At 41.0% G+C, this 19,030-nt stretch overlaps 4 protein-coding genes across 4 annotated transcripts; all 4 read right to left on the bottom strand.

Moving 5' to 3' along the window:
- Positions 1–18: 18 nt before the first annotated feature.
- On the bottom strand, positions 19–1,169 carry LOC131455303 (trace amine-associated receptor 13c-like). Its single transcript, XM_058622854.1, has 2 exons — positions 994–1,169; positions 19–832 (listed from the first exon to the last, which is right to left on the bottom strand). Exons 1-2 carry the CDS (start codon positions 1,164–1,166, stop codon positions 19–21), a joined length of 987 nt encoding a protein of 328 aa, XP_058478837.1. The 5' UTR covers positions 1,167–1,169.
- A 5,052-nt stretch (positions 1,170–6,221) lies between these two features.
- LOC131455410 (trace amine-associated receptor 13c-like) lies at positions 6,222–7,518 on the bottom strand. The gene is made up of 2 exons (XM_058623017.1): positions 7,343–7,518; positions 6,222–7,085 (listed from the first exon to the last, which is right to left on the bottom strand). The coding sequence occupies exons 1-2, from the start codon at positions 7,513–7,515 to the stop codon at positions 6,272–6,274; spliced, it is 987 nt and encodes a 328-aa protein (XP_058479000.1). The 5' UTR covers positions 7,516–7,518; the 3' UTR covers positions 6,222–6,271.
- Positions 7,519–11,389: 3,871 nt separating this feature from the next.
- LOC131455409 (trace amine-associated receptor 13c-like) lies at positions 11,390–12,565 on the bottom strand. The gene is made up of 2 exons (XM_058623016.1): positions 12,375–12,565; positions 11,390–12,209 (listed from the first exon to the last, which is right to left on the bottom strand). The coding sequence occupies exons 1-2, from the start codon at positions 12,542–12,544 to the stop codon at positions 11,390–11,392; spliced, it is 990 nt and encodes a 329-aa protein (XP_058478999.1). The 5' UTR covers positions 12,545–12,565.
- Positions 12,566–15,362: 2,797 nt separating this feature from the next.
- On the bottom strand, positions 15,363–16,541 carry LOC131455381 (trace amine-associated receptor 13c-like). The gene is made up of 2 exons (XM_058622976.1): positions 16,351–16,541; positions 15,363–16,182 (listed from the first exon to the last, which is right to left on the bottom strand). Exons 1-2 carry the CDS (start codon positions 16,518–16,520, stop codon positions 15,363–15,365), a joined length of 990 nt encoding a protein of 329 aa, XP_058478959.1. The 5' UTR covers positions 16,521–16,541.
- Positions 16,542–19,030: the final 2,489 nt, after the last annotated feature.

The following is a 19,030-nucleotide window of genomic DNA, read 5'->3' as shown; positions in this document are numbered from 1 at the left end:
AAGATGCTAAAGGCATTTCTACAATATGCGTGAATCACGGGAGTCAGGCCGCAATATCTGAAGTGTAACAATGAGAAAGATAGATCTCCTAAACCAGGGATAGAAAGAAGCATAGATCACTGGATTGATGCAGGAGTTACAATAAAGAAGCCAGAGTCCAAAATTTAAAAAAGCAAAACTTGGTGATGTGTCTGTGAGAGAGGGATAAAAATATGGACAGAAACATATCACAAAGACAACCACAACAATACCTAGAATCCTGGCTGCTTTTCTCACAGATTGGTTAGCATTTACAGTAACTGAGCCCTGGACTGTGACAGCTGTAATATGAGACCTCATGGCTCGAGCCTGAGACACAGCCACCACAAATACTTTGATATACAGAACTACGATGACAGCAATTGGGCCAACAAAGGTCAAAACAAGATCAACAACTCCTGTTATGAAGCCAAGTACAACTACACACTCTCCATAGCAGGAGTTATATGCGTCTGGATTTTTCAGGAAGACATGTAGTATCACACCATTATAGAACAGAGAACAGGCCCAACACACACAAACACTTATTTGAACTCGTTGGTGAGTGACTTTGGTGGAGTAAGACAAAGGGTCACAAATGGCCACATATCTGTCAACTGATATAAGAACCACAGTTCCGACTGATGCAGATGTCAGAATATAAGTCAGATAGTTAAACAGACCACATATCAAGCTCCCCAAAAACCAGCAGCCAGTCATGAGGATGATTTGACCAGGCATCAGCAGGAGGCCAACGAGGAAGTCTGCCACAGCCAGAGAGAGGAGGAGGAGGTTGGTGGTGGTGTGGAGCTGCCTGGACAAAAAGAATCACGACATCACTGTCATTCATCATTCCATTTTCCACTGTGAGTATGTAACTGAAATGTTTTTCAAAAATATTTCTATTGTCTCAAAGCAAACTATGTTTGACAATAAAAAAAGAAAGATAAGAAATGGTTGAGTTATTCTTCATGCCTGAAGTGGGAGATAGCGATGATTACGAGCAGATTCAGCATCACAGTGAGCAAAGAGATGCAGGACAGTATGACGTAAACGAAGATAGTTGGACCACGATTCTGCAATTGCCTTTTGCATGAGGTGTTCAGGAGATGTGGAAAGCAGAGTTCAGCTTCCTCCAGTGTCTCCATACTCAGTGAGAAGAGAAGCTGCAAGGCAATGTCGTCTCTCTGCTCTGTGACCTCCATAATAAAGTGAATTTGTCTTACTCCTCCCATTTGCATGTGATGGGTGATGTAATGATCGAATACATTCACCACACCATCAGTTACTTAGAAGTTACTTTAAGCTCAGTTAGAAATGCACTCTGCCACTCTGTATAATCTGTTGGACAGTCTGCCAAAGCCACAATTTTGTGCTTTTGCCTCTTTGTTTTCACCTTGTATTGATGAGACTTTCCCTGTGCCTCTTGTTTGTCAGTTTGTCATCAAACACCACCACCCCACCTCATCTTCTGCTGTGAAACTCAGCTTTTCCCTACTTGACCCTCAGTTTCCCTATTGAAGTCACAGCATATGAGGTGCCGTTTGTAAAGTGGCTCAAGCTGAACATCAACATTTTACCACATTTAGCTTCAAACAATGTTTGTGTTGTGAATTTCATAACGCTAACTTTTTCCACATTTAAATCAAGTTTGTTAACTTATACATATATTTAATTAGTGAAGCTTTCTTCTGTAGCCTGTATTACATAGTACTGACCCTTTATAAAATGCTAACGTAACTGCATAGCTAGCTTCACAATCAGCTAGCTGTAATTAGCGAGTACCAGGGTACCAGCAGTGGTTTGCAGTTGAGTGTGAAGCGGCTGGACTGAGAACCGGCACAGCCACAAACAGAGCGGGAAAACAAGAGCTGCTGGATGTCCTCCATTGTTGTCTGATTTTTCACATTCGATGGCAGCTCTTTTTTACCTGCTTGGTTTGTGGCTGTTTGTCTCAATAGGATGTCAAGCTTTGTATAAGCATAGCCAGCGGGCGTTGAGGAAACACTGGTCCCACAGGAGTGACCACCATGGGTGGAGTCACTGTGATCGCACTGTACCAGTTTACTCTGGTAACCCAATGGAAAGGTACCAAAGAATGGAAAGGTTGGGGTCGGTTATTTTCTTACAATTCCTAATGGAAACATAAAAAAAATCCACCGTACTGTACCAAACCACACCAAACCAAACCGCTCTACTCTGTGTAGACACGACTTTTGAGGTGCCGGTTCTCAGCCCGGCCGCTTCACACTCAGCTGCAAACCACTCCAGTGCATTGTAACGTGTGGAGAGGGGAAACTCTGCATGGTGCTTGTTACTGTATTTACGGCTAGCTGATTGTGAGGCTGGCTATGCAGTTATGTTAGCATTTCATAAAGATGCAATACTCGGTAATCCAGGCTACAGAAGAAACTCCACTGTGTGACTTAGAAATATAATGAAGTTTGAATGGACACTAGTGCACAACTGAATCAAATAAAATTGATTCAGAAAACAGTCATGTTACCACCATGCTAACGCAAAATGTAGGTAACAAGTAAGGGTACTAATTATAGCAACACTGCTGACCATAGTTCATGTGCAGTTACTTTGACATAATGCTAACATTACTGTATAGCTAGCCTAAAAGACAGAGCTCCAGACAAACTTTTTAGTGCCACCATTTTAAGGGTTGCTCTTTTGTCATTTGCAATATACATCCATACTTATGCAAATGATTGTATATTGTAAACAAGAATACAGTTTAATTAAATATGCCAGAGAGTGTATCCTTGGTTGTGACAAAGGCTTCTGGAGCTCTATAGCAGGCAGGTGTGTCTTTCTCCCACTCTTTTTTTTTTTCCATATGTGTGTTTTGTGCTTAATTACATAAGTGGAATCAGGTGTGCATGGTTCATTTCAGCAACTGCAAACCATGTTCATCAAGGTCAGTTTCAAGTACCTGGATCAACACTCGGTTGCTCCCTCTCTAGGGGTCGCCACAGCCGATGATCTGCACATTTGATTTGTCAGAAATGTTTAGCTTGTTGCCCTTCTTGACCTACCATTTATATGGTCTTGGGACCAGCACAAGGAGTACTCTAGTGGCACATTTTCACCGGCTCTACTCGCCTGGCCTCGCCACGCCACGACACAACACGACAGTTGGGGAGTCCATAGGCTCACAGGAAGGTGCAGCAGTTGGCTTAATTGCTCCTTGCCTGAACATTGATGCCTCCGTGGGGGGAGTCTCCGTGTCATGCTTGGTGGACACTGGTTCCATGGTGTCCACCATTACGGAAAGTTTCTTCTTGGAGCAGTTTGCACCTTGGGGCCATGATCGCCTTCGTTCTTGTCACTGGCTACAGCTGCGAGCGGCTAATGGCTTAGCGATTCCATATATCGGCTATTTAGAGCTTAATGTGGAACTCTGTGGTAAGGTGATGCCCCACTGTGGGATCCTTGTTGTTAAAGACCCCCCTGGCATTGAGTCTTCTGTCCCGGGGATCCTTGGGATGAATGTGATTCGTCGATGCTACCACGAACTGTTCGGTGCATATGGTCCTTCTCTTTTTGATTCTCCTTTCATTTCACAAGCACCTGGTCCGGTCGTTGCAGCCTTACAGAGGTGTCACCAGTCGTCCACTCATGGTCCTGGGGGCCCTACTGGCAGGGTGAGGGTGGTCTCAGTTCTCCCCCTCCAGTCTGCGGCTGACATTCATTCGTTGCAGGACGCTGACCCCCTCCTGAAAGATGTACTTGTGTTCTGGCGGCGGAAGGCTCCACCCACCTCTGTGGAAAGGCGCCAGCTTCCAAGTTAGCTTTGGCGCTTTTCCGGCAGTGGGATCGCCTAGTAGAGAAAGATGGTGTTCTCTTTCGTAGGGTTTTCCGTTCAGATGGGGGTGAAGAGTCTCTCCAGCTCATCTTGCCTGCCGCCCTTAAGCAGGAAACTTTGCGTCAGCTTCATCAAGAACATGGCCACCAGGGCATAGAGTGGACCACAGAGCTGGTCCGGCAACGTTGCTATTGGCCAGGAATGTCTTCGGACATAAAGCAGTGGGTCTTGGGGTGCCAGCGCTGTCAAGTCGCTAAGGACTCTGGGCTCTTGGCCATTGATTTCACGTTGTTGGAGCCCTCTCGGAATGGGTACGAGAACGTCCTGGTCATGACGGACGTGTTCAGCAAATTTACAATGGCCATCCCCACTCGGGATCCATGGGCCTAGACTGTGGCTCAGGTCTTGATCTCTGAATGGTTTTATAAGTTTGGTATCCCGAGGCGCTTGCACTCAGACCAAGGAAGGAGTTTTGAGAGCTTGCTGATTCACCAGCTCTGCCTTTTGTACGGGGTTGTTAAATCCCGTACCACCCCGTACCATCCAGCGGGTAATGGTCAGTGCAAGCCGTTTAATCGAACTCTGCATAACCTTCTTCGGACCATTCCGGCCTCTCGGAAATGGGATTGGGCTGCCTGTTTGCCACAGGTGCTCTATTGTTATAACACAACACCTCATCAGGGCACAGGCGAGTCGCCATTCTTGCTTATGTTCGGCCAGGAACCTCGTCTTCCAATCGACTTTCTCCTGGGACATGTCCAGGACCCAGTACCAGGCCAGGTGCAGGACTGGGTGGCTGAGCACCAGGCCAGACTCAGAGTTGCTTTTGAGGGTGCTTGTGAGAGGGTGTTGGCTGCTGCTGGCCGACGGAAAGAGCGGCATGATCAGCAGGTCCGGGAGGAATGCCCTTTCTCTGCTCCATGATCTCCATTATATTAAGTGAATTCATCTCACTCCTCCCTGTTTCCATGAGCAACAACATTTGCTTGTGTTGTGTGATGTAATGTTCATGTAATGAATACATTCACCACACCATCAGTTACTTTGAACCAAAAAACAAGGGATTTAATTATTTGATTTTTGAATCACAGTTGTCCTGCCCCTCGAAGTCTGACTGTTCAAGGATGTAGGGGGCCCCTACATTGAACATAACCAAACGTATTGGTTATCAATCCCTCTGCTTCTGCTTTTAGCTCAGTTAGAAACACACTCTGCCAGTCTGTATCTGTTTGACTACCAAAGCCACAATTTTGTGCTTTTGCCTCTTTGTTATCACCTTATATTGATTTCACCTTGAATTTGTTAATGGTAACCTTTTCCACATTTACACCAATATTTGTTAAGTTATACATATAGTAAATAAATTTAAAACATTAAATTTGTGAGAACTATACTTGTGTAAACATTCTTGAGCCACTTTACAAACAGCACCCCACAGTTTGTTGGAACATTCACAAGTTGGAATCAAATTAATTATAATTACATTTTATATTTACATATATCTGATGTAAAATAAACACATCTAAAATATATTTTATGTTAAACACAGTTTTAGAAGTAATAGTAGTAGAATTGCGTGGTTTGTGTCGTACCAGTTTAGTTAATTCATTTTGTGATTAAGTTATTATTTTTTTAAATATTTCATGTAATACTGGAGTAAATGAGATGTGTTTCATACTAAGAGAAAAACGAGGGCAATACAAACAATTGTCTTAAATGTTATTAACCTGAAATATTATTCATTATTTATGATTTGAATGGATAGAATTTGTTCAGAAATAAAAAAATCTTTCAACAATTTTTTATTCACAGTTCAACAACAATATGTAAGTCAAATCTATAATTATCATTCACAGCAGATAATTTTGGACATGAAATACAGGTTTGACGGGGTCAAATAAACCCGGTTAAGCTTCTTAATGCTTCTCTTTAATCCACAATCAGCTAAAATTTATTGGATAAAAAGCTTCAAAATGATAGCTACGCAGATCGACAAATTTTGAAAACATCCGGACGACAAGTCCACCCTTCACAGGATCCAGACCCTGGAATGAGACATGGCTCGTGACTATAAGCCACTGAGAGGAAGTGGAGTCAGGTGTGCAGGATTCAGGTCAGCAGCTGCAAACCATATGCATCAATCTCAGTTTAACAGAACCAGTTTAACATTTTCACCCAAGTTAAGCCAAATAGTGACTCCCAAGCCATGTACAAAAGTGACATTGATGCATTTACAGCACATGTTTATTATGATCCCTAAACTCTGTATGCATTTATAGTGTTCATAAAACATAATCCCTGTTCTGTGTGTCAACTGACATAAAATAAAGAGGCAACTTCAACAACATGAAGAAAAATCATTCATTTTCATAAAATACATAAACCGGTTTTTGTCATTCTTCACATACAAGCTTTAAGCAAAAGATGCTGATGACATTTCTACATTATGTGTGTGTCACGGGAGTCAGGCCGCAATATCTGAAGTGTAACAATGAGTTTAATAGATCTCCTAAACCAGGGATAGAAAGAAGCATAGATGATAGGATTGATGCAGGAGTTACCATAGAGAAGCCAGGCTGCAAAAAATTTAAAGGCAATACCTGGTGACGTGTCTGCGAGAGCGGGATAAAAATAAGGACAAAAACATATCACAAAGACAACCACAACAATACCAAGAATCCTGGCTGCTTTTCTCACAGATTTCTTAGCCGTGACAGTACCTGAGCCCTGGACTGTCACAGCAGTAATATGAGACCTCATGGCTCGAGCCTGAGACACAGCCACCACAAATACTTTCATATACAGAACTACGATGACTGCAATTGGGCCAACAAAGGTCACAGCAATATCAACTGCTCCTGTGATGACATCAATTACTACTAAACACTCTCCATAGCAGGAGTTATTTGCGTCTGGATTCTTCAGGAACACGTGTAGTATCACACCATTATAGAACAGAGAACAGGCCCAACACACACAAACACTTATTTTAACTCGCTGGTGAGTGACTTTGGTGGAGTAAGACAAAGGGTCACAAATGGCCACATATCTGTCAACTGATATGAGAACCATGGTTCCCACTGAGGCTGAAGTCAGAAAGAAAGAGGCATAGAAGAACAGACCACAGATCACACTCCCTAAAAACCAGCAGCCAGTCATGAGGATGATTCGCCCCGGCATCAGCAGGAGGCCAACGAGGAAATCTGACACAGCCAGAGAGAGGAGGAGAAGGTTGGTGGAGGTGTGGAGCTGCCTGCACAGAAAGAATCACAACGTAAATCACTTGCATTCTTCATTCCATTTTTCGTTCAATCCATTCATCAATTTTCACATATGATCACAAAGAGACCAATATTATTTACACAGTGAGATTACTAAAGTAATACACATATATACGTGTGTGTGTAACTGAGAAATATTCGAAAATATTCCTATATTTGCTTTGAAATATTTCAAAGCAAACTATATTTTACAATAATTAACGTAAAAGTAAGATGTTTATTTTCATGCCTGAAGTGGGAGATAGAGATGATGACGAGCAGATTAAGTGTCACAGTGATCAAAGACAGACAGGACAGTATGACGTAAACGGAGACAGTTGGACCACGATGCTGCAATTGCCTTTTGCACGAGATGTTCAAGAGATGTGGAAAACAGAGTTCTGCTTCCTCCAGTGTCTCCATACTCAGAGAGAAGAGAGGAGAAGAGCTGCAGAGCAACTGCCCTCCCTCAGCTCCGTGATCTCCATTATAAAGTTAATTCATCTCGCTCCTCCCTCTGTTTCCATGAGCAACATATGCTTGTGTGATGTAATGATGGTTATTGCTTTATACATTTACATTTGATATGACTTTTTCTACCATTTGGCATTTGCATGAAAATTCCTACTTTAACCATAACGTGAAATCCCGACCATTTGGTAGAGGTCAATATTTCAAATACGATAGGGTCTGTTGAAAAAGAATCTTGGTTATTACTCACCCAAGGGATGAAGAAATGCAAACAAAGGGTTGGTGGGGTTGTTAAAGGGATAAAGGAATGGTTCTACAGGTGGTGGTTACACACCATTTCCCTGTCTGGCTGATTTTTGGTCACTTTTGCATTTTGCCAGTACCCTCACTACTAGAGGTAGCATGGAACCGTGTCTGCAACCCACAGATATTGCTCAGGTAGTGCAAGTCATCCAGGATGACACATTAATGCACGCTGTGGCAAGAAGGTTTACTGTGTCAAGAGCAACCGTGGAAATGTTCTGCTGCCTGCAATGTCCTCCAGCATGACCGGTTTGGTGGTGGGTCAGTGATGGTCTGGGGAGGCACATTCTTGGAGGGCCACACAGACCTCCATGTGCTAGCCAATGGTACCCTAACTACCATTACGTACCGGAATGAGATCCTCAGACCATTTGTCAGACCATATGCTGGTGCAGTGGACCCTGGGTTCCTTCTGATACGTGACAATGCTCGGCCTCATGTGGCTGGAGTGTATGTCAGCAGTTCCTGCATGACAAAGGCATTGATGCTATGGACTGGCCTGCCCATTCCCCAGATTGTTATTTTGATCTCAACAGATTCCACTAATGAATAAAGATTTTCAACTATTTCATTCATCAAGATCTAGGAAGTGTTGTTTAAATGTTCCCTTTATTTTTTTGAGCAGTGTATATTTCTCAGTACCCGTTGTATGTCAAGTATGCAAGTATATACTTGCCTATGCCGCTTAATCGAGCCTAGAAAGTCCTGAACAGAACACTGGAGAGAAATTGTTTACTCCATAATTATTTATTTCACAGTTGTTTTTTCACATGTGCTCAACCTCTATGTTCTCTAATATATATCATGTGTGATTTTGAATACAATGGTGTGAAAGGAATTATACTTTTCTTTCATGTATTACCACCTTGTGCATACATGTTTTCAGTTAGGTCGTGGGGCAGTTTAAGAAACTTTTTAAGACCCAGGCAAGATGGACCAAGGACCCTACATTGAACCAAACCAAAATTACTTTTTGGAACCCTGAGTGCTCACACGACACTGATGTGTTTATAGGTAACATATTCATGCTTTAAAAGTGTTGTTGAGTCCACGTTATGATTCATTTTATATCACATTTTAATCATGCTATAAAGAAGCAATAATTGTGCAGAAGTCACAAAATAGACTGTTTCTCTTTTCTTTTTGTTCATAAAACGAGCCAAGTGAACTTTGAACTGACATATTTCCAAATTTCACAAATTCAATCCAATTGTAAACATTATGAGTACTTTGTGCTCAGGTGTTTATATAATGTTTCATCAGATTGCCTAGGTTGTGCTGAAAAAAACAAGACATAAGACACTCTATATTGCACATTGCACATTATTATAGCCTCTTTATATACTGTAGGTTTAAACATAGTAATGGATAAGTGCTGTCAAAATGCTCTGTGTCTAAGGATTAATTCCCTCCGTCTGCCTTTAGCAGGCAGTCTTTCTTCCACTCCCTCTCCCTGTGTATGTGTATGTGCTTCATTACAGAAGTGGAGTCAGGTGTGCAGGATTCAGGTCAGCAGCTGCAGACCATAATTGTCAAGCTGCCAGTGTTTATGCTCTGTTTGACAGTCTGTTGTGCTGTTGACTTTTTGTGTTGTGCCTTGTATTGATGACTTTTTATCTGTGCCTAGTGTTTTTCAATCTACCACCAAACCTCACTGCCCCTGCCTTGTTTGTTGGTTCTACTGTGAAAACCAGCTTTTGCTTGCACATTGCTCTGGCTCATTCTCTGCCATCTCCCCTTTCACACATGTTTATTGTAACAAAGAGCATACATCTAGATCTTTCTTGTGTGTCTTATAACTGACACTGAAATGTCCTACACACACACACACACATAATCTTTTTGTCATTATGAGATTCTGTCTAGTTTTTTGGGTAAAAGTTGACTTGCACATAAAAAGGCACTTTAAATACACTACAGATGAGAGTATGTAGGCCCTGCCATGTGTAAGGGTCAGGGTTGTTGTTTCTGTGGAAGCAAAGGCATCAGACAAATGTGTCTTTTTGTCTTTATTAGTGGGATTTTCTGGGACTTGGTGTTTTCTGAACAAAGTTAGGGTTATCATTTTTGACCAAAATGAAGCCAGACAATGAAAATAAACCCAAGCTCCTTAGTATTTTGTGTTAAAAATAAATATATGTACTGCCTTCTCTGGATAAACACCTCCCATTACATTTGAATTTTCTTATTAACTGGCTCTTACCAGGCTGTCGTCACTGTCCCGGTCCTCTGTCAACTACATTTGTGTTATTTGATTTAATAAATGATTACTTTTATTCACCTGAAGGAAGGCTCTGTGTCTTTTGTACATGAATGCTGTGACAAATGGGGGTTGTGAGAGTCAGTGCTCGGATTCATACCTTCAATACTGTTCAATTGGGATATCTTTGATATCATAGTCAATTACAGTGATTATTTAAGAGTGATTTTAAAGGCATAGATTGATTGTCTTTTCCCTGTTTTCAGGGTGGTGCCCCATTCTAAAATTAATTAATATTTAATTAATCTTTCAAAATATCTAATTTAAAAAATATATATATATATTTTTTTATATTATTATTTTTTTTATATGTATATTTTTATTTTATCAATCATATTATTGCCACTATTGTTGATCCCCAACACAGTTATAGCTGCTGACTTTCAGTTACCAGTGGCAGCAATGTTAGCATCAGGCTAACTATCTTGTAGTAGTTCACGTACACGTTGTCCTCAAGTGGCTGTAGATTCAGGGACAGATTGAAAACAATGAAAAAGTGTGTCTAAGACTTTTGGGAGGTCCAAAATAAAGTACAAACGTACAACTTCAATTGTTTTTTTTTCCAGGGTTAAGACCTGGTGTTAAGATTACGGTTAGAATTAGGTTTATGTGAGGGGTTATGATTATCCACTTAGTTGTGATGGTTAAGGTTAGGATAGGGGGCTAGTGTATGTATTATGTCTATGATGTGTCCCCAAGTTTGTGTGTAGAATAGGACATTTTTGCCTTGACTTTACAGTGTCTGCAGCAGTAAAACATTACATACATTCATGAATAAATAACAACTACATACGGTTTATAGATCATTGGTGCACATCAGCAAATGAACACAAAGAAACATAGACATTGAAATGTACTCATGTTAAAGACAGTCAATAAGGAAAGATTGCTCATGGTAGTCAAATCTTCACATTCCTGTTTTCCAACCAAAGCTATTTATAAGATGTATTTTTATTACTTAAGCAATAGGCATTGTAAAATGGAAAACAATTTGACTATTACAGTAATGAAGCTCCATTCAGTGCTGCTTAAAACTCTTATGAACAGTCTGATATATATTTTGAGACAAAAAACTGAACTATGATCAGTTTGTTGTTGCATTGCTATGTAACATACTTTTCGTCTATGAATTATCAAGCAAACCCACAACCACAAACCACAAACCAGACCTGACCTGTTACATAAAATTGTCTCAAATTTGGACTCAAACCGACTTGTTTAGATATTTGCCATTACCTGCCACCACAACTTCAATGTCTCTTTCTACAATACACTGGTGTCACAGGAGCCAGGTTGCAGTATCTTGAGTGTGATGATGTGTTTGATTGTTTTTCTGAACCACATGTAGAAAAAGGCATAGATAACAGGGTTTAGACTGGAGTTACATGACAAGAACCAAAGCTCAATGCCTGATGTTGATGCCCCAACCAAGTTAGTCTCGGCTGCAATAACAAAACAATAATATGGACTTGAGCACAGAAGAAACACAACCACTACAATACCGAGAGTCCTGGCTGCTTTAATCTCAGATTTCTTAGCTTTTACATTCTGGGAACGCTCCATTGTGACAACTGTAACGTGAGAGCGCATGGCCCGAGCCTGAGACACAGCCACCACAAACACTCTCAAATACAGAACTACAATAATCAAAATGGGGCCTAAAAAGGTCACAACAAGATCAACGACTCCTTCAGCAACATTAACAGCAAAAACACAATCTCCATAGCAGGAGTTATACATGTCAGACTGTTTTAAGAACTCCCTCAATATCCAACTGCTGTGTACAATAGAAAATACCCAACACAGACAAACGCAGAGTTTAACTCTGGTCAGAGTGACTCTGGTGGTGTAAAACATGGGGTCACAAATCGCTATGTAGCGGTCGACTGATATCAGCACCATGCTTCCCACTGAAACGCTGACAACGAGGAAACCGAAAAAGTAATACAGGCCACACATGGCGTCGCCCAAGAGCCAGCAGCCTTGGTTGTGGTGGAGAATAAATGGCATTGCTACAAAACCTACAAGGAAGTCAGCAGCAGCCAGATAGAGAAGGAGGAGGTTGGTGGTGGTGTGGAGCTGCCTGAAATGAGAGAATATTAAACATTTGTACAACATTTTAACATTATATTTATGTGTAGAAATTGTGTCACAGACATTGACAATACTAGAAGAAGAGCAGAGCATTTACAGAGTAGTAATATAATGCTGCACATGAAACCAAAAGATAATGACATTTTGGCTCTACCTGAAGTGGGAGATAGAGATGATGACCAGTAGGTTAAGAATAACAGTGAGCACAATGATGCAGGACAACACACTGTTGATGAGTGAGGTCTCCATGTGAGGACGTCTTGTCCTCCTGCAGGAGGTGTTAATGTGAGGAAAACAGAGTTCCACTTCCTCCAGAGTCCCCATGTTCAGAGAGAGAGAGGAGACGCTGCCGTGCTGTGACAGCTTTCTGACCTAAGGTCTTCGTCCTACAACTAATTTATGTCTTTTCATGAGATAAGACAACCGCCTCACCCCCCAAAAAAACCTCCCCTGGTTCTCTCAAAAGACAGTTAATGAGGAAAGAGGGCCCATGTTGTCCTTTCACCTCTTCTTCTTTTGGCCTTTCCCTTTAGGGTCGCCACAGCAGATAATCTTGTCCTCTCCCTTGTGTCTTCTTCTGTTACACCAACTGTCCTCATGTCCGCCTTCAAAATATCAATGAACCTTCTCTGTGGTCTTCCTCTTTTCCTCCTGCCCGGCAGCTCCGTCCACAACATTCTTTGTCCAATATAATCACTATCCCTCCTCTGCACAGGACCAAACCATCTCAGCCTTGACTTTCTGATTTTATTTACAAACTGTTTCACCTGAGCTGTCCCTTCAATATGCTCTTCATGTTCATGGTGTCCTTTAACCAAATCTTCAAATTACTGTGGCAACTAAAGCTATTTGCGAAGGCCATAATGTATCAACTCTGACTGGTCTTTTTCTTTTACTTACTATTTGGGTGCACTTTTGAGAGCCTTTCCATGTATGAAAACTCACCAAAATTGGTGTGCACATCGCAACCTGCGAATATTGCAATTCCACCAAGTTTTTAAAGTTTTAAAACGATGTGATGGCCCTGTGGTGTTCCTGTGTGTGCTTCATTACAGAAGTGGTGTCAGGTGTGCAGGATTCAGGTCAGCAGCTGGAGACGATAATCATCAAGCTCAGTTAGAAATACACTCTGCCAGTGTGTATGCTCTGTTTGACAGTCTGTTGTGCTGTTGACTTTTTGTGTTGTGCCTTGTATTGATGACTTTTTATCTGTGCCTACTGTTTTTCAATCTGCCACCAAACCTCACTGCCCCTGCCTTGTTTGTTGGTTCTACTGTGAAAACCAGCTTTTGCTTTTTTTTACCCTTGGTTTCTCTAATAAAGTTGCAGCATCTGCTCCCAACTTCCCCACATTGCTTTGGCTCATTCTCTGCCAACTCCCCTTTCACACATGTTTATTGTAACAAAGAGCATACATCTAGATATTTCTTGAGTGTCTTATAACTGACACTGAAATGTCCTACACACACACATAATCTTTTTGTCATTATGAGATTCTGACTAGGTTTTTGGGTAAAAGTTGACTTGCACATGAAAAGGCACTTTAAATACACTACAGATGAGAGTATGTAGGCCCTGCCATGTGTAAGGGTCAGGGTTGTTGTCTCTGTGGAAGCAAAGGCATCAGACAAATGTGTCTTCTTGTCTTTATTAGTGGGATTTTCTGGGACTTGGTGTTTTCTGAACAAAGTTAGGGTTATCATTTTTGACCCAAATGAAGCCAGACAATGAAAATAAACCCAAGCTCCTTAGTATTTTGTGTTAAAAATGGATATATGTACTGCCTTCTCTGGATAAACACCTCCCATTACATTTGAATTTTCGTATTAGCTGGCTCTTACCAGGCTGTCATCACTGTCCCGGTTCTCTGTCAACTACATTTTTTTTATTTGATTTAATACATTATTACTTTTATTCACCTGAAGGAACGCTCTGTGTCTTTTGTACATGAATGCTGTGAAAAATGGGGGTTGAGAGAGTCGGTGCTCGGATTCATACCTTCAATACTGTTCAATTGGTATATCTTTGATATCATAGTCAACTACAATGATTATTTAAGAGTGATTTTAAAGGCATAGATTGAATCTCTTTTCCCTGTTTTCAGGGTGGTGCCCCATTCAGAAATTAATTAATATTTAATTAATTTTTAAAAATATTTAACTTAAAAAAATATATATAACATTTTTTTTTTATATATATATTTTTTTATATATATATATTTTTTTTATTTTATCAATCATATTATTGCCACTATTGTTGATCCCCAACACAGTAATAGCTGCTGACTTTCAGTTACCAGTGTCAGCAATGTTAGCATCAGGCTAACATCCTGTAGTAGTTCACGTACATGTTGTCCTCAAGTGGCTGTAGATTCAGGGACAGGTTGAAAACACTGAAAAAGTGTGCCTACGACTTTTGGGAGGTCCAAAATAACGTACAATTTGAAATGTTTGGTTTTTTTCCAGGGTTAAGACCTGGTGAATTAGGTTCATGTTAGGGGTTATGGTTATCCACTTAGTTGTGATGGTTAAGGTTAGGATAGGGGGCTAGTGAATGCATTATGTCTATGATGTGTCCCCAAGTTTGTGTGTAGAATAGGACATTTTTGCCTTGACTTTACAGTGTCTGCAGCAGTAAAACAGTACATACATTCATGAATAAATAACAACTACATACAGTTTATAGATCATTGGTGCACATCTGCAAATGAACACAAATAAACATATACATTGAAATGTACTCATGTTAAAGACAGTTAATAAGGAAATATTGCTCATGGAAGTCAAATCTTCACATTCCTGTGTTCAAACCAAAGCTATTTATAAGATGTATTTTTATTACTTAAGCATTGTAAAATGGAAAACAACTTGAGAGTATTACAGTAATGAAGCTCTATTCAGTGCTGCTTAAAACTCTTATGAACAGTCTGATATATATTTTGAGACAAAAAACTGAACTATGATCAGTTTGTTGTTGCTTAGCAATGTAACATACTTCTCGTCTATGAATTATCAAGCAAACCCACAACCACAAACCACTGCACCAGTCCTGACCTGTTACATGCAATTGTCTCAAATTTGGACTCAAACCGACTTGTTTAGATATTTTCCATTACCCGCCACCACAACTTCAATGTCTCTTTCTACAATACACTGGTGTCACAGGAGCCAGGTTGCAGTATCTTGAGTGTGACGATGTGTTTGATGGTTTTTCTGAACCACATGTAGAAAAAGGCGTAGATAACAGGGTTTAGACTGGAGTTACATAACAAGAACCAAAGCTCAATGCCTGATGTTGATTCCCCAACCAAGTTAGTCTCGGCTGCAACAACAAAACAATAATATGGACACGAGCACAGAAGAAACACAACCACTACAATACCGAGAGTCCTGGCTGCTTTAATCTCAGATTTTTTAGCTTTTACATTCTGGGAACGCGCCGTTGTGACAACTGTAACGTGAGAGCGCATGGCCCGAGCCTGAGACACAGCCACCACAAACACTCTCAAATACAGAATTACAATGATCAAAATGGGGCCTAAAAAGGTCACAACAAGATCAACGACTCCTTCAGCAACATTAACAGCAACAACACAATCTCCATAGCAGGGGTTATACATGTCAGGCTGTTTTAAGAACTCCCTCAATATCCAACTGCTGTGTACAATAGAAAATACCCAACACAGACAAACGCAGAGTTTAACTCTGGTCAGAGTGACTCTGGTGGTGTAAAACATGGGGTCACAAATCGCTATGTAGCGGTCGACTGATATCAGCACCATGCTTCCCACTGAAACGCTGACAACGAGGAAACCTAAAAAGTAATACAGGCCACACATGGCGTCGCCCAAGAACCAGCAGCCTTGGTTGTGGTGGAGAATACATGGCATCTCTACAAAACCAACAAGGAAGTCAGCAGCAGCCAGATAGAGAAGGAGGAGGTTGGTGGTGGTGTGGAGCTGCCTGAAATGAGAGAATAATAAACATTTGGACAACATTTTAACATTATATGTAGAAATTCTTTGACAATACAATAAGAAAGCATTGACAATACTAGAAGAAGAGCAGAGCATTTACAGAGTAATATGATGCTGCACATGAAACCAAAAGATAGTGACATTTTGGCTGTACCTGAAGTGGGAGATAGAGATGATGACCAGCAGGTTAAGAATCACAGTGAGCACAATGATGCAGGACAACACACTGTTAATGAGTGAGGTCTCCATGTAAGGACGTCTTGTCCTCCTGCAAGAGGTGTTAATGTGGGGAAAACAGAGTTCCACTTCCTCCAGAGTCCCCATGTTCAGAGAGGGAGAGGAGATGCTGCCGTGCTCTGACAGCTTTCTGACCTAAGGTCTTCATCGTACAACTAATTTATGTCTTTCATGAGATAAGACAACCGCCTCTCCCCCCAAAAAAACCTCCCCTGGTTCTCCCAAAAGACAGTTAATGAGGAAAGAGGGCCCATGTTGTCCTTTCACCTCTTCTTCTTTTGGCCTTTCCCTTTAGGGTCGCCACAGCAGATAATCTCCCTCCATCTTGTCCTCTCCCTTCTTCTGTTACACCAACTGTCCTCATGTCCTCCTTCAAAATATCAATGAACCTTCTTCAGCCATGACCTTCTAATTTTATTTCCAGACAGCTTCACCTGAGCCGTCCCTTCAATATGCTCTTTATGTTCATGGTGTCCTTATGTCCATTTTTGAGAGGTTTTCCATGTATGAAAACTCAAATTTGGTGTGCACATGGCTATCTGTGAATATTGCAATTCCACCAAGTTTTAAAACGATGTGAAGAGTTTTGCAGGAATTGTAGTTGAAAACAGATTTTCATATTTTGTGTTCCCACTAGCCATGCAGCAGACCTTCAGTCACACAGACTCCGCCCTCACATTTCTTTTATCTGTATGCGTATTACCACAGCCAAGGAATACCAAGGAATAGCACCCAGCAGGCTTCTGCACTGTTGCTATTTTTTTCACATTCTTTTTAAGGTCAATCAGTCCACAATGATAACCTGCAAAGCAAGTCATTTTGTCCTCTACTGGCAACAGGAAGCACACCTTCATTAAAAAGAAACATTGTTTAATTTACATGAAGCTTTTAGATCGTGGTCTACAGCTGCTATACTCTGACATAACAAATCATTGGGGGCCACACAATGGTCATCACTCTACACAACGATATGTTGTGAGGGCCTGTTCAGTGCTGCCCTCGTTTCAGATGTATTTTTTTCTGAATACCATAAGCAATTTACATTGAGGGGCATTGAGAGCCTTAAATAGAAAGTGTAACGTAATTACACTAAATTAATTTCACCTATTGGTTTTGGTTCTCTTAAAATGATTTATTCTTATTTTCATTGAAACTTGTGTGCTTGCCATTCGAAAAAATGTTTTCTTGTGTCCCCACTGGCAGTTATATTTCCACTAGGAAATACGATAAACCGATGCGACGGGATATTTGGTTTAACAAGTGAGAGATACGGCTGCGTCGGTAGCAGCCTCCTCAATCGATATGAATTAGCTCTGAATTCCTAGATGAATTGGTTGTAGAGTCATGGATAGGGTATTGCGAGACTTGGAATCTGTTGGTGGCTTCACACACTTACAGTTTGCGTAGCGTCTCTGAAACAACGCGAAAGCTGAAGCTGCCTGCGAAACAATTCTCACGCAAACTCAGTTGCTACCTAGCTGACATTACCATGAGTGATAGACAAGTGACAACGAGGAAAATGGAGGGGGTTAAAAAAGACAGCACCAGCCTAACCCATGGAGGTGATAATGCACAGGGAAAGATTTTCAACGCATCTTTCCCAAAGATGGAAACAAAAAACACTTCCAAAACACTTTGGAAACAAAAATCCAAAGTGTGGACCATTTTTGGGTTTCATAAGAAGGAAGGGAACCTCAACAGAAGCCCTGCTATTTGTAAACTGTGTAGAGCATCTTTGATGTACACTAGCAGCACAACAAATCTCGACCAGCATGCAAGGAGGTAAAACGGGTCAAGAGTACGGTGAGTTTAAGACCTGTACATTGAAATGTTGCACCTTTGTTACCTACCTCTAGTGTTCAAAACAGTATGCTCAGGCTGAAATGTTGCATTTTGTAATAACTTTGTTTGTTTCTGTGTTACTTTTACCTCTGGAGCTCCCATCATTGGGGGCCACACAATGGTCATCACTCCACACAACGACAAGGTGTGAGGGCCTGTTCAGTCCTGCCCTCGTTTCAGATGTATTTTATTCTGAACACCATAAGCAATTTACATTGAGGGACTCCTGTACTCGTATTCTAATTAAATAGTACAACATTGACATTTAGTTTCTTAAGGAGGAAAGGAAAAGCAAGTCCATGTGTAACTCTGCTTCAAGTGGAATAAAACACAGAACAGTATTCTGAACTACTGGTGGCTTTATTGCCAGTGACAAGAGAATTTTAAGTAGAAAATATTCCTGTAATTAAGACCCACGAGGAAGTCAGCGACAGCCAGAGAGAGAAGGAGGAGGTTGGTGGTGGTGTGGAGCTGCCTGAAATCAGAGAAAATCAGCACTGAAACCATTCATGATACATGTATGATAAATGTTACAACCAGTTATAATACAAGGAGAACTAGAAGAGCAGATAAGTACATACACTGCATTTGCTTTGGAGACCTTAATTTGACATTAAGTGTTTTTTATTGCCACATGGAGAAATTGTGACTGTACCTGAAGTGGGAGATAGAGATGATGACCAGCAGGTTAAGAATCACAGTGAGCACAATGATGCAGGACAACACACAGTAAATGAAATTTACATTGAGGGACT

The sequence above is a fragment of the Solea solea genome, chromosome 2, assembly GCF_958295425.1.
Source record: "Solea solea chromosome 2, fSolSol10.1, whole genome shotgun sequence".
Classification (NCBI taxonomy): domain Eukaryota; kingdom Metazoa; phylum Chordata; class Actinopteri; order Pleuronectiformes; family Soleidae; genus Solea; species Solea solea.
Note: the sequence above shows the minus strand (reverse complement) of the source record. Positions and strands in the feature narration are given on the sequence as shown.